The following is a 16,185-nucleotide window of genomic DNA, read 5'->3' on the forward strand; positions in this document are numbered from 1 at the left end:
CCTACCTCATAAGGAACTACAAGGCTTAATTAATCGACACAGAGGTATTACATGTCATTGCAAAATATTATAATTTACAGTATTCTATCCAATAATTAACAAATACATCAGGCAATAAGTAAAGCCAATCTTAAAAATGAGCAGTTAAATTTTTCTTAATTACATCCACTGAACAAAATCTGCCCCTAAGCAACACACATGTAATCCCAGTGAAGTCAGTGTGGTTGTACAGAATACGCCAAAATAAAAATAGTCTGTAGTTATCATCTATATTGCAGCAATACTTACAGTCCCCCACTAAGTTTAGGGACTCCTGCTTTATTTAGAGTTGTAAACATGAATAATAAAGGTAAACTAAGTTGAAGTGAGAAAACAGCATGGGAAGAGACATGTAGCATTGGGACTTACACAACACAAATAGAAAGGCTGAATCCTGGTCTAATAGGCACTGTCTGACACCACATTTTAAAGTGGAGCCAAGATTCTCTAGTAACAGGACTCCAGGTGATGATGCCTTAAGAAGAACTCCTGATACCTGTGTGGCAAGTCTGAAGAGTTGGCAGCACTGGAGAAATTCAGAATGCATAAGGATAACTGGACCCAACTGTCTGAACATTGATCTAGGTGCATTAGGGCCTGCTTCACTAAAGGAACCTCAGAGTGGCATACAAGACAAGACACCTTCTGCCTTTGTTATCTGCTCTCCATGTCTGCATTCAGCCTCCATCCAAATCACCTCCCATAGCTAACACTTTACTATATAAGGACATGTTGCTCAGCCATAGATATAAACCAGGTGCAATAACTCCAACACTTCTGCAAATTAATAGCACCGTTATCGTGGGGAAGCTGGATACTACTTCTGCAGGCAGATCTCATGTGCCAGAGCTATGAGCCATTGTTTCTGACAGAAAACAACAGCTCATTATTCATAACATCCCTTGTGAAATCTTTGCTGAAGTCTCCCTCTCCCCTTCCGAGGTCACAGGAGGGCTGGATAAAACGCAGCTTCTCCTTGACATGGACAAGTGTATGTGCATATTTTTGTTCTTCCACTGCTGCTTCGGCTGGGCACAGGTTGTATTTTAAAAACTGAAGCCTGATCCTGCTACCCACACACAGAATAGAGGCTTGCTTTGATTCCAGAAAGGCTGTTCAGAGAGTAAGACAGCAGACAGCTTGCGTAAGGGTGGCAAAATTCAGCTCCTAATTATTAGATTAAAACCTTGAAACAGTTGTCATGTATGAAGGGACAAAGTAGAATTTGGCAAACAGGAAGGGAAAAAACAAATCTTCTCATAATGACAAATAATCTCTGAAGACAACCTTGTCATTTTTTTGAGAGCATCTCAACAGTTCCCTGTTTTTATTTTTTTGGTCACTGCTTATCAAAATTTGCATGGCTAGTTAGTGGGTTAATTTAATTATGAGCAGCATTTATGAACAGCCTGATGGGGGATCTGCAGAGGGCAATAGAATCTGTTCTTGAATTATGAAATTGCACACACTCACACATCTGGAAGCCGTCATGGGACAGATCGCTGTCTTGTAAATGCGTGTTGAGTGTTACAATATTTTACTAAGCACTCCCAATCTGTCAAGGTTTACAGGAGAGTAGACTGGGAACATTTGGGATCATTTGTGGCTTAGAGCCATTAGCTACTTCCACCCACTTATTGTGACGTTATTAATAGCAAAATAATCTAAAGAGCAGAACTTGGCTTACTCAAGATCTTAGGTAATAGAAGTGATTTTCACTAAGGGCCAAAACCAGGGAGCCAGAACCCAGCAGAATAATAGACTATGCTGGGTAGCACAGCCCTGGTTTTGGCTGAACTGGTGGTAACTTCGTGCAGACTCGGTTCCTCAGAGGACTTACCTAGCCTAGCCCTGTAGTTTCAGGTCTGTGTAAGAGGTGGCACACGGTGACGCCACCCAAGAAATAACCAGAGAAGAAAATGCTATGTAAGCAATGTGATGTTGACCATCCCTTACTAATTGCCCTCCTCAGCAACGATTAATGGTAAGAAGGGCATTAGGCACCGCACACAAGACCGATAAATTGACACTTCATTAAACCACGGACAGCATAACAAAAGCTACCTGCCAGAGCAGAAAAACATGAGCCGTATTTCTACGCTATCCCTACTAAAACTCAAGTTAACTGGCTAAAACCCAATGCCATTATGCTTGCATGACATCCAGGCAAGCTTGTGACCAGCGTATAGGCCTTGCCAAGAGCGACATCCTAAATTCTCCCAGACTCCAAGACAGAGATCAGAATGAGCAATTAACTACCAAGACTCAAATCATGTAGAAGTCCAGTTCTAACCTGACACACAGGTATGGATTTCAACCCATGAAAAGCAATCCCCTGTTGAGGAAACCAGGACTGCCTGTGAAAGAAACTGCATGAAGTTTCTTCACCTTCTGGAACCACAGCTCAATGAAAAGATTTGGAAGACTTCGAAACTCCATGGATCTTTTGGCTTCTTGTTAAGCCACTGCATATCTATTTAATTTAAATCCCCATCCAATCATTAAATATGGGTGGTTTTTTAATGGGTCATTATGATGTGATTTATGACATTGGTGTAATTGTCAGAATTACTGTGGGTAATTAAAATATGAAATGCATGCTGCCAGAGGCTTCAGTCACTCTCAGCACCCTCATTAAAAATCAGGAGCTGACCAAATTATAAATAGACTGGTTTGCACAAGTTCACAGGGAAAGCTAATTATGAAACTTATCCTTATGCACTCAGAACTCACACCATCAGTCATACAAATTCTTTAAGTGATTATACTATTGTATAACATGGAATCGGATTAGTATGTACAGGTGGGTGCAACTCCAGTTACAATGTGCAGTACAACTGTACTTTGCATGGTGAATGTGAATCCCTAAAACTCTTATGCAAGCCTGATGATAGATGTGGGACAAGGGCCTGGGGAAGAGAGTGGTGGTGTATTTTCACATGAAATATAGGAAAAAAAAAAAAAACAGAGTGAGGCATACGGGAGAGGGAAAGGCTGCGAAGGATAAGGCTCTCTGATCTATAGTGGTAAGTCTCAGAGAAACAAGAGAGGCATGTGAACACAAGGGATGAGGGCTTCAGAAAGAAGCTGGAATAAGCTTTGGATTAGCTGGCTAAATTCATAAGGAACAGTGGTTGGCTAAAATCACAGGGAGTTTAGGTGCCAAATACAGTGAGTGTGAATACAAACTGAAGTTAAGAAAAAATTCAGTACATAAGGGCGGGCAAGGGCTGAGACTTTTTCTTTCTAGCATTCCGAATTTTTTACTCTCCAGAAGGGAAGGGAAAAACAAAACAAAACACTGAAGGCCTATACACAAAATTTAACCAAAACTGAATCAAGTAAATCACTGATGGAAGAAGAGTCCTGTTAGAGTTACCAGCAACATCTCTGGTGACTTAAAACCCAAATGGAGTATGCTGTTGCTTATTATGGGGTTTTTTTGTTGTTTTTTTTTTTTTAAAAAAAGGAAAAAAGTGAAACCCCGCTTTCAGTGCCAGTAAACAGACTTGGTTTTCATGCAAACAGACAATGCAGTCTGTACAAAACAAGTTTGGGCAGATTTTGCTCACCATGGAAGCTAGGTTTTCTGTGTCAGAAATCCACTAAAATATCTGCTCCATCGCAATGATTTGTCAGTCTTATTGGTTGTGCAAGTTTCAGTGAAGATAAGACCTCAGTGTGCCTTGAGAAAGATTCAGCCAGCCTGCATTGACAGAACAATGTATTGGGTGCTTAAAGATCCATTTAGACAAAGAAGGGTCATGTTCCAAAAATAATATTGATTTATATTCTGTTTACCTGTACAGGATTCCAGGGGCTGGAGATTTGAAGAGAAAAAGCTTGGGGGAAAGTATGCATGGACAATGTCTCCCACCTGAATTTCTTTAACTCAGATAAACCTAATTAACTGCATGTGTATTTATCAGCTTAATTATCACTCCATCCAACCTATCACCCTGACTCTTGACAAGCTGTCCTCAAAAATACAGAGCAAGAAAAATGGGACTTCCCAACACCACAAAAATTGGAATGCAAAATATTATTGCCTCTTCCTAGAGGAGCTCCCTGCTTAACATCAGTTCATAAACTTCCAGTGTCCAAAACATCTGTTTGTCATCTTCCTTATGCATCCCAAACTCCAGAAATGCCAATTGTGCAGTTCAGGAGAGACTCTTTTTAGAATTCCAGCCCTGAGGTGTTTGAGAGGTGCCTATAGGCATCCACACTTTTCCATGTTTCTACAAACCCTCTGAAGTTTGGCTGTCACTGAAACACCCTTTCCGCATCTCTCTCCCATTCTAGCAATAAAAGTAAAGCTGAAGGAACATGAAACTTGTCTAACTTGTGAGGTTTTTTGCTATGCCAACAGACTGCTAAATTTTCCACAGAGCCTCCACCCTGTAGCGTAAATACCAGGTAGTGATCAAAAGCACAATGTGCCTGCTGACAAAAGGGATCTTGCTCACTGTAACAACACTTTCTCCACCTCTATCTATCTCCTTTTTCTTGAGAACACAGTTTTACACTTGTCCTTCATACAAATAACCCGAGGGTGGGAATTATTCAGAAGGCTCGTGTTTGACACCCCATCTGTTCATTTCTGACAGCGATATATAATGTAAGGCTATAAAAACTTGAAAAATAATGCAACATAAAAAGGGATTGACTCGGCTCCAAGAGGCCATAAACGGTAACAAATACCATTGTATGATTTATTTCATGCTGTAATCTTTACAGTAAGTCATCTTTCAGACATTTCCTTGTGACAGGTTTTAATAATATTAATGCCCAGAGCAATCCAAATCATCGCCAATAGACATATTTATCAAGCTGCCAATCCAAGTAAATGAAATTCTATAAGCAATAATGTAACATGTTTAAAGGAAGCTAATAAAACAAGTCAGGAGAGAAATATTACTGCAAAGTATGCTCTCCCTAATCCAGCCCTGGATTTTATACAGCCAAAATGCAAATCTTTCCCTCCATGATTTATTGCTCCAAAAATACCAATGACCTTTTCGGGAGCTCTTGTACAGCCCTTCTCACACATTTATAAAGATTGTGATGCATTCTGCCAGATTAGCTGAGCTGGAGCGCTCAGCATTACTGCCTTGTTTTGCCCTACCTTTGGATTGGGAAGTGATGGGTAGCATCAAAGAGTAAGATCTTAAGTCTTTAAGATTTATTAAAGACTGACAAGCCTTGGCAACTCAGCAGGTATTTACGAGCAATTATCCAGGCACTAGATAAGTTACAATTAACACGGAGCTAAAACTTCGTTCTTTAACCTGGTTTCCCTTTTAATCTAATTCAGTTTCTACTAATCCATTGCTTGGCTGAAGTGACTCTACACCAGGGCAAAAGGGAAGGAGATGTTGCAGAGCTGTGTACACACAGAGCTTTGCTCACATACTTTTATGCCTCACTAGATACACCATTAAATTTGTCATGCCTTAGGCAAGAATGTGTGGAAAAACCATGACTAGTAAAGCAAGTGTATCGATGCAGGGGCTCAGAAGTGCTTGAGGAATCCTAACAGGTCTTTATGTATTCACTCCTGGATGAGCTTTATAGGTCTCAGGGTTTTTTTGTATTGGTTCGTGATGACTTTTTTTTTAATGATGTTAATTAAGTTCTTTCCCTGGATATAAAGATCTGCTTATTTTTGGGGGGACAGGGGAAGGCACAACAAAAAGAGAAATAACGACATGTATGAGATTTAACATGTGCAATATGACAGAAGATATCATTCATTAAAATAGTCTAGGACACCAGCAGTATAGGCAAGACCTGAATCAAGTATGTGTTTTGAGCCTTATAATAGGCCATGCCTAATTCTTTCCCACTATACTTTATTGAATTTCTCTGAATTATAGTTTGATTACATTTTTCATTGATTAGCCTACATGCAAATTTTGCCTCAATCTCAGATACAAATTTCTGCTTAAAAAAAGAATTGGAATTTAAGTTTTTAGCTAGCTAAATGTCCCAATAAACACAGATTCAGATTTTCAAAGGACTGTGTAAAAGGGCAAGAGGGTAAGCATCCAAGTAATTTTAAAAGCACTGCCTGCTGGACACAGTGGAAGCAATCCCTATTATATATCCAGAGAACCCTGGAAATGAGACTCGCATTAAAATATCTACCTTCCCTGGATCAGACTGCTGTTTACCATCCTAAATCAAACAGAGCAGAGATTTGAACATGGAGTTCCCCTTGGTCACTGTCCTAACCACCCTAATTTGGAAGCAAAAGGTCAGTGTTAGCTTTTCTATTAGCAGAACACCCCAGATGGAAAACCTCACCTTAGTCTGAAAATGGACAATTGGATCCAATTCTATTGTTGATTTAAATAATAATAAAAAATTACTTGGGATTAATTTGAGAACTCTAATGACACAAAGAGTCAGCCCCCAAGAGCTGTATTTTGCATTGTGAGGTTTCCTCTGTGACTTTCAATACCTCTTTTCACCCTTTCCTATTTCCCTTTGCCTTCCCACTCTTTGTCTGCTCTTTCTACTTAAGACTGAGCGCTCTTTAAGGCAGAAACTGCCTTTTACCATGCACATATACAGCATCCAGCCTAACAGGATCCCAGTCCCAGCAGAAGCCTCAAGGCACTGCTATAATACAAATAATAAATACTGCAACTAATAATAACAGTACAGTAAAATGTCCTCCCCAGGGAAGTGTTGGAAGACCAGTCCCTAGCGTCATTTAAAACTAAACACCAGAAAACATACCTGCACTGACTGGACAGAATACAGAGTCTTTATGATATGGTGATGAGGGAAACTCTTGATGGGGATGGGAACAATTATTTATCTGCATATTTGGCTATTTCTTTAGGGGATTTAAAAATATCTCTTAGTAACATTTTTGTTCCTCACTGCTAAGCAGCAGCAGAGATCTCAGGGAAAATAAATAAATAAGAAATATATAATCCCCAAGGTGTAATCCTGGAGTATGGAAACTCACTTCACTTAAATACCTCCCTCTGGCATAATTGACTTTTCATGTGCATGTTAATAATGATATTTCAGCAGGTTGTGAGGGCTTGTTCTTCTCCTTCCACCCCCCATGGTAAATTATGTTATTGGGCATGAGAAGGGGGAGGGACACATTATAAATCTAATTATGTTTTCGTTTATATTTAACAAGTCAGCACAATCTGGTAATATGTGTGTATGTATTTACTGTGCAGTCCCAGTATTTACAGCTGACCTAATCATTGTAGGACAGCAGCACTGAGCAACATTTTATTGTCCCAATACCATGTATGTGCTGGGGACAGCTGCTAAGATGCAAAGCTCTCCAGAGGACACCTTAGAGTCCTTGCCATATTGACAGTTGCCTTCCCTGCTGAAGCACAAGATGGGGTTTTGGAGGGAGGGGAGACATCATTTATTAAGCCTCTTCAGTTCTGCGTGGCTGCAAATTGCTCACAAGCAGAAACAAGGCAAGAAATACTAGTTTGTGCATCTCTTCCCCTACTCGGTTCCTGTTTACTCCCTGCAAATTCTGGTATGACACTGTTTGCCAATATGTCCTCTCACCCTCTCTAGTGGATGCTTGGGAAGAGCGCAACAGCTTGCTACTACTGACAGCTCAGTATCAGACCATGATACCCTTCCTTATGTTGAATGTAGCAGCTCAGGTTATGAGGAGTCCCAGTGCAAGTCAACTGGACTGACAAACTAAGTACACTGTAGAGAAGAATACTGGAATTCACACCTTGCCTTAGACAGCAGAAGACTCTGCTCTGCCACCAGTTTCTAAACCCTGCTGGAAAATAAGATTCCCCTGGCTAGAAAGAATTTAGATGGCCTAGAAAGGACTCCTCTAGCATGTATTACTGGTTCTAGAGAGAAAGGCTGTAGGGTGTCATTTCTCTTGCATCTCCATTTGCCTTCAGAGCAAACGTTTTTTAGAGTATAACAGAGTTTGCTGGTCTTCCAGGTTGCTGCCAGCATCACCCTGCAATTCAGTATCTGAGCAAAGAGCAAGTCTTGGTGTTGGCATTTATGTTCCTAGCTGCTCCTGCCTCCACTCTGCTCCCTCAGAAGGAGCCAAACCAACTGTGCTCGTGACTCAGCTGTTCAGTGATGGTATCATCGGGCTTCTGTCTGGAAGGCAGTGAGCACTTTCAGGTGCTGTACCAATCCCTTCCTTCTCCTTCCCTTTGTTCCTCCACAGTGGTATCAGGAGTTCACAGCACCAGTTTTGAGCTTGCAGGAGAGTATGAGAAGCTAAGCATTTGGATGCACAGGCATAAGCTGCATTTTCGACGCTGTTCAATTAATCAAGATAGGGAGAAGCCATAAACCATCCCCTTCAACCACAACCACCAACAATAGCAGAAGAATTAGTAAAGAGGCACACCCTGCTGTTCTGACTTTCCACACAAATTCTCAGTAAGTCAGTCCAGGAAATGCTTGCTCAGCATATACATAGCTTTATATTTCTTACCCATTAACAAAACTCCGAGGTAGACCACCACCAGGGGACCTTGACTTTGCAGGCTTTTCATCTGAAACATGCAATTCTCTACAGAATTTCAGTTTCTCTGAAACAAAGGCAATGAAACAGAATTGGGTTCCTTTTGTTGCAGCCTTCAGTTGCATTTAGATTGTGTCTGCAAATGGCTACCATGGCATTTGAGAATACTGTGGGGGCTTCAGAAATGCTAGACAAAGGAGCTCTGAGTAATTGATTATTCATACCAACTGCTCAGAAATACAGCACAGCGTTATAAAATAGTAATTCCATCTAGTATGCATAAAATAGTCTTAAATATGGTCAGCACTACATACTTAACACACCATTTCATTCCAAAGGGAGCTCCTTTTCTTTGTGAGGTTCTTGTGTTGGAATCCAGAAGTTAAAACTCAATCAGTACTGCTGAGTTTTTCCCCCAGAGTGAAAGAAACCTTTGTCACTTCTGCAGGTGTAGGCACCGATGAAGGAAGCAAACCCTCAACACATAGCCAACACACACGTGATCTCAAAGACCTTTGTTCTCTCATTTTGCATGGGAAAGAACAAAGATGTGTTCTTGACTAGAGAGAATCACAGCTTACACTGGAAAAGGAGGGGGTCCCAGGGCTGGTCCTGTAGGGAGGGGGAAGTCCAAGGTGCATGGGGGTGCCGGGGCTGGGCCTGTCCCTAAAAGTGTGGAGGAGGATGATCCTGGTCCTGCAGGGGAAGAGTGCTCTAAGTGGTCCTCCATACAAGAAAAAAAAAAAAAAAAAAGAAAAAAAAAAAGAGTGCACCAGAGCATAGGAAGACTTTATACCCTGTACCATCCTCATACTTGTTAAAAGTGACTTGCAATTGTTTACGACACTATCCTCTGCGAGTCAAACCATTTTTAACTTCCTCAGCTTCCCATCAGGAAATCAATATTCAGAAAGGCTAAGTGGCCTAAAGTCCCAGATTGAGTCTGACGAAACAGATCAAGAAAATGAGCTCAAGTTTCCCAAATCCTAAAGTAGCTATTTAACAGCTGGAACATCTTTTCTCTGACATTTGATCTAGTCCTTTCTAGGCCATAATCTGAGGTCATGGGCCATTAAGCCCAGCGTTATAACACCAGGCAGTGATTTGAGGATGTACAGCAGCACCCTCTGAGATTTTTTAAGAGCACCAGAGCCTACCTGTATCTCCCGCTTTTCCCAGTGATGTAGCTGGTTCAGGATGCATGATGTTACTCCTCACACTCCCCTGGTCTATATCTTTGTTGCTAATCTGCATTCCTCCCCTTCTCAGCATTTGACAGGAGGCGCAGCAAAGCTCTCCATGTCACATGTGTCTAAACATGTCCAACGCATACAGATGGGAAAGGAAAGGTTGGACTGGAGGAACACTCAGACACATATCTTTTTATCTCAAACTGACAGATGAACCCTCTCACATACCCTTAACTTCCTTGTGATGTTGTAACTATTGCCAAACCATACTAACCCAGATGAAACAGCTAGCAATTCCAAACATACCCCTGGCAGAAAAAGGGACATCTCTCTGAATAGGTGATTTGTCAACCTTCAGCTGAAACTGAGCTACACAGGTGTGCTAAAAGCAGGTGCATTTAGCCTTGGTAACAGGATACACCTCTTTCTACAGCCCCATGTTCAATGAGGCGGAAGCTGGAGAGCTCTCTGAGGATGCTATGTGCCACTTGATTCCTCTAGGTCAAGCTTAATGGAAGTTATAAGTCAAGTCAGAGAATGAAAATTCACAACAGCCTGTCTTACACAGGCACTAATAAGTATCTGACAGAACTCTCTTATGGTCTTCTAAACCAAGTTACTTGGCCAACTCCACAGAGCTGGGCTCAGTCCCAGCCTTTATCACACACTGCTGGGTTACTGTGAACAACCTGTGCAGGGCCTGACTGCCCGGGGCAGCTCTGAGGCACTGCAGAGATTCAGAACAGGGAGAAAAGCTCCCATTTACTTCCACTGCCCAACCAGGCCCCAAAGAGGGCAGGGTGCCATTGTCTCAAGGAGCCCCATTGTCTCTTAATACATATCTGATGATTAAAAAAAAATATCTAGTAATAGTAATAGCTTTTGATTAAGTCTGGATGACACAGGAAAAAATAGCCTTTGTTTTCTGTTCTGACTGCACTCTGGTACACCATTTACACTCCTGTTAAAATGACAACAGTAGCTCCTTTGACTAAAGCTCACAATCTGTGAGGCTCCTGTATTAGTTTTTAGATTCATGACAATGAACTTTCTTTTCACCAACTAAATCTCCCTATTTCCATTGCAGGTACTGGAGGCATACTCATCTATGCTAGCTGGGGTCTTTTCCACCTAACCTTCCCCTTACCTCCCCTCACAATGAGTTTGGAGGAATCCAGAGCACCATGTACCATTTAAACCACATTATATGGAGAGTGGAGGAATGAACCAAAGCGCTTATAATTAAGCTCTGTTTTGCTCTGATACATCCAGAATCCTAGGGGAAACCAATGGCAAGGTCTTATGCCTGGCAAAGCTCCTGATCCACCTCAGGCAACCACTCTCTATACAGCATAACTGGTGCAGAACTGCAGGTTTGCAAACAACTGCTTTTTATTAATACGCATTTATACTGAAATGTCATCTTGTCCTTTTAAAATCTAAGATTGCCTAGGAAACGAGAAGAAAACCAACCAGGTGGAGAGCTCCTACAGTGTCAATGTCTTCCTATTCATTTGCCATTGACTTTTATTAAGATGTCTTTGCAGTTTATGGAAGTCTTTTCTGGGAGGTAGCTGGCTTTCAGGGAGCCTCGTTACATCTATGCTGGTAAGTGTGTTGGACTGGAAATGGGCTCCAGCTTCTCTTTCCACATGACATTACTACATGGAGTCCTCCAGGTGTCAGCATGTTTGTGCTTGTTCACTCAGTCTGGCTGAGCACAGTGTGAATGAGTTTTGCCTTTATCTCAACCATCTGCAGTTCATAGGCATGTTTTGTAATGGGGCTTGGCTGCCATCTGCTGCTTAAAGGATTTGCAAGTGTCTGAAATACAAGTAGGCATGCATGTGTACATCCACGTTTAATGGAAGGCTCCTTGTCTACTCTTTAAAGCAAAGCACCACCTCTATGGAGGGGAGACACCAGCAGAGAATTTTACAGGAGCCTAGAAGACGTGTGCATTTTGGCCTTAAATGCTTAATGAAAATGCAGCAGGCTTCCATTTGGTGTAGCTACACACAGAGCTGAGAGGTTGTTCTCTATTTCAACAGAAAACTAACAGCTAACAAACCCCCACATCTTTGAAATGGAGTTTGAGGTGAAGGAGGATTAAGTTGCTCTGTTTGGGGTTAGATGTTACCATGATTAATGAGACTTGCGGTCCTCAGAGCAAACACCATGAAGTGTTGCTATAAAACATGCACAACCTCGAAAACATTTATCTGACTTCATGTTTAAAGTTTTATATTCTCACGATGACAAAGATCTAGACACACTTACTCAGGGAATCCTGACCAAGAACCTAGTACAAACCAGACACAAAATTCTGTTTTTATCCAGCTATAGCTTTTGCTTCAATTATATACATGCTATAGTCATAAGACACATTCGCTTCAGAACAGTATTCTGTGATAAACTGTTAATGAGTAGAGGGAAAATCTTCAAAGTATATTCTGTTCTACTGTTTTTTAGCCAAGAAGCTTTGACTCCTAAAAAAAAGCATCCTAAAAAAGACCCCCAACTTACTAATATCATCGGAAAGCTCCCTATTTTATCAGGTAAGTAAAGGGCTGTGTATTCCAACATATCTGTCTAGAGAAAGTTAATAAAAATACAGTGAGCAGATATTAAGTCAACCTTTTTTTTTTCCAAACAAGAAACAGATTTTAAAAAACTACCTGAGAACGGTTTTGAGCAGAGTCTGCTTTTACACTGACATTTTTTAATCTGCTCTGGATCCTGTATATCACTGTGACAGGCTTTACAGTAGAACTGTGCCCTAGAAAACAGAAGTGAATTAGGCAGAACTGAATTGTGTTTAACTGATGACAGAATAAAAGCACTCCTCTGCTCTTGGAAGTTTTTCTGTTCTTGACCTTTTTTCAACAAAACAGTAATAGGGAACCTTACCTTTTGACTTCTGCCAGGGAATGAGCAATAAAAAAGCCCATTGTATTCCGATGAAGCTTTATCTGCGCAGATGGATTGATCAGGATAGCACTGTATTGAGAAACAATCAAAAGAGTAATCACCATTTGTCTACCTGGTGACATCTTCTGCCTCTGTTGTGAGAATTCAGACTATATGATCATAACAGTTTCACCTCACAATCTTACATTAATCCTCTGTGCTTTATGAGAGACACGAAAAAGTTAACATGCTTTTTCAGTGGCACAAAGTGAATTTACTGTCCACAGAAACCTGGAGGAGTTGTGGAAGAACAAGGACTCAAAGAATGCAAACCAGCTTTTGTTAGGATTTCTGCAGTTTATTCAACTCTGAGGTCTCCGAGTATTTGGCAGCTCTTTGTAATTAATTTGCTAAATTGTAAACTTCATAGGAAAGGTGCTTTCACTTCCACCACATTATTTTTGAACACGTTTAATGTAATAAAATCATTCATAGCCATTTCTCCATGGGGTCACTGAAAATCCTGAATACTCACACCTAAAATACAAGTTCTTTTTTAAAATACAAGTGCAATTGAAGATGCTGAGGATGTGCAGGGTTTGAGGTGTCTGCTCTAATGCTGAACATGCCGGGTAACAAGGGGAGGAAACCTGATTTTCTAACGGTTCCTCCTTCTACATCCAGAGTGAGTATCCCTGCTGGGCTGCTTTAAGCACATCTATGTTTAATTCCCTGCAACATCATTAAATATACCAGTTTCCCCTACAAAGACCACTCAAGGCACCATCTCAGTCCAAATTCCTATTGCTTTCAACCCACTTTTAATGAATATCGGTAGTGTGAATGGCATAAAGAAAGATGACGACGTTGTTAACATTTTCCTTCCACACAAGAGAAGGCCTCTACTCAGCTCCTCCAGATTCATGGCTCAGAGGACAAGTAAAATCTGAATGACTATAATTATTACTACAGATATTGTAGTAACATCTAGAGGTCCCGTTTTTAGAAGAGGTACCTCTTCTGTGCCAACTGTTGCATAAAGGAATCAAAAATAGACTCTCTCTCAAAGAGCATGCAGCTTCCTCTTCCCTCTTGCTTTCTCTTTTCATCGTTCTATTTTCAGCCAGACAGCATATGAACTCAAGGAAGAAGAGACTGAGTTGTGGCCTGTTTTCCATTAGCACTAAGCAAGTACATCTACTGGCTTCTTTCAGCGTAGAATTCACTCAACACTTCTGGAAGAGAGCCCCAATGTATTTCTCACAGCAGTGTTTCCCTACACCCCTCTGTTTTCAGAGTTTCTGTTCCACAGTTTCGTCAAAACAGCCATTTCCTTTACAAAAGTGGAAAGAGAAATAATTGCACTCAATAGTCTGCATTTTTTGGGTGATTTCTCAAGCTTTTTAAAGATCTATGGCAATTATTTATTCCCCTTTCTGAACTAGTTCCAGCTTCCCCATTAGGATGTCTTGTATTTCATCATTAGAACAGACAGAGTGTTATCTGGCCCAGGACCAGATCAGCTTCAGAGAGCAAAAGCTCTGCTGCCAGCACTGACAAATTATCCCTTTATGACAACGCTTTATAGCATTTAGGAGCCTCTGTAAACTCATGTGGCTAAAAAAAATGAGGAGGTGTTTCCTTTACCAATGAAAATAAATATGCTTGAGTCACCCCAAATCAAAGTGAGACCAATGCTGTTTGCATGTGGAATAGAAGGTAAGAATGGTGTTTCATCTCCCATCTCTTGCCTGATTATCTGTGAGAGGAGGCAGAAGAGATTGCTGCACATGGTAAAATTTACCCCAGCACTTAAGTAACCAGGAACAACATCTTGATCCTGTCTCCTAAATACTGCACATAGGAAGATAAGAGGTGTATAAAACCTGTGCAGACCCTGGGGCATGTCTTCTAAGTTCTTTGGAAATTGTTAGTTTGGAATTAGTTGACTTCTTACTAGAAGAGAAGTCTCCCAGACAATTACCTCTCCCCTTGACTGCCAAATTTGAGTTCAATTCCCAAGAGGACAAGGTTCAGTTTTACAAAGCACAACCTGGAGAAAGAAAGCAAGTCACAGTTAGTCACAATATCTCTGTACTGTGAAAAGACACATCTGGAAGGAAATAACAGAGGAACAGTCACATCTGTACCACATACCGACAAACCTCTATAAAAGTCATGTCTGCAAAATCATTGGAGAGCTGAAGAGTCATTACTTTGTAGTCTTTGTCTTCCAGATGCATTTTGTCCTTCAAATATTTTCTCTTTGTCTAAAAGAGTCAACCATAAAGATAATGTATTTATTGAAAGGCAAAGCAAGTAGGATATGTAATCTAACACAGGGCCAACACTCTAACACCACACGGTATTAGATCAAAGGCCCTTAGTTACTGGAAGTTGAATGATGTCAGCTATATGTTATCAGAGTTAATCAACAACAGACTAGAGAAAGTCTCAACCCTTCTGGACACTTCCAATTCAGATCATCAAAGAACAGGTGTTATCACTGCATACAAATAAAGTTACAGGGAAATTTCATGACTGCAAAGTACTGGGAGCCCATTATTTGAGGGAAGTTACACATTACTTTGCAATAAGATTAACCTGCCTCCTTAGTTATTCAAATGAGAACTGGTCTTGTGTAAAGTTTTAACAATCATAAATAAAGATATTGCAAGTGTGATCTATTGCTGAACTGTCATCATCTACTTCAGCATAAGCACTTTTTTTCCTTCTTTGGTAGTTGTGTGACTAGAGAAGGGTTGTTTATACCCAAGTAGTTAAAACAGCAAAACATTCTACTGCTTACAGCTCCTTCAGGTATTAGACCACCACACTGTGTCACAGTGTACGCTATTCTCTTGGCATATATTCATACACGCCTTCAACATAAAACTTAATAGCCTACTAAAAGTATGTTAAAGCGTGTTGCTTTCCAGATAAAAATTATTTAATGGATTTTGACATAAGGCTTTTTTCAATTTAAAAAGTTTGCTGAGTTTTCATAGTATGCTTAAAAAAATTAAAATATCAGTTTCGCTAGCTTTGCCATGTCTGTGAAATATTTGGACTTGAATGAAATAGCACATGTCAATGAAACACTGTCACCCACAAAGGCCAATTCTACATACAACTTCTGCATTGATAAACTCTGTATTTCTTTCACCTGATATCTATTTAGTTTGTTTAAATTAATTTTGTGACTGAAAAGTCCCTGAAGAGAGAAACAGCAGCCAAATTCTTTTGTGCAGGAGATTAATGTGAAGTATCACATATAGCCACTAGGTCATAGCAAAAGCATGCCCACCGAGGACTAGCAAACCTGAGACTTGTTCAGGCAACTTCACGCCTAATTGTTCTGTCTTTTTATGTTTTTATTAAATCTTATGGTATTGATTTGGAAATATCTGAACAACTTGTGTACTGTAACGTTAATATATAGTTTATCAATTTTGTGTTGTAGAAGATACTGATGAGGAAAGACAGATAAAAGGAGGATAAATTTGGATCACCTTCCTTGCAGAGAGATGACAGGATTTCTAA

General features: G+C 40.5%; 1 protein-coding gene across 1 annotated transcript in view; it reads right to left on the minus strand.

The window, feature by feature from the left end:
* KCNU1 (potassium calcium-activated channel subfamily U member 1) overlaps positions 1–16,185 on the minus strand; it is a 53,233-nt gene that overhangs the window by 23,400 nt on the left and 13,648 nt on the right. Inside the window, exons 15-19 of the mRNA XM_009640540.1 lie at positions 14,800–14,912; positions 14,627–14,695; positions 12,643–12,732; positions 12,411–12,511; positions 8,513–8,609 (exon numbers count right to left, since the gene is read on the minus strand). Of these exons, the coding sequence (XP_009638835.1) occupies positions 8,513–8,609; positions 12,411–12,511; positions 12,643–12,732; positions 14,627–14,695; positions 14,800–14,912 (470 nt within the window). The remainder of the gene's footprint in view (positions 1–8,512; positions 8,610–12,410; positions 12,512–12,642; positions 12,733–14,626; positions 14,696–14,799; positions 14,913–16,185) is intronic.

Source organism: Egretta garzetta, unplaced genomic scaffold (assembly GCF_000687185.1).
Source record: "Egretta garzetta isolate BGI_Z169 unplaced genomic scaffold, ASM68718v1 scaffold296, whole genome shotgun sequence".
Lineage (NCBI taxonomy): Eukaryota > Metazoa > Chordata > Aves > Pelecaniformes > Ardeidae > Egretta > Egretta garzetta.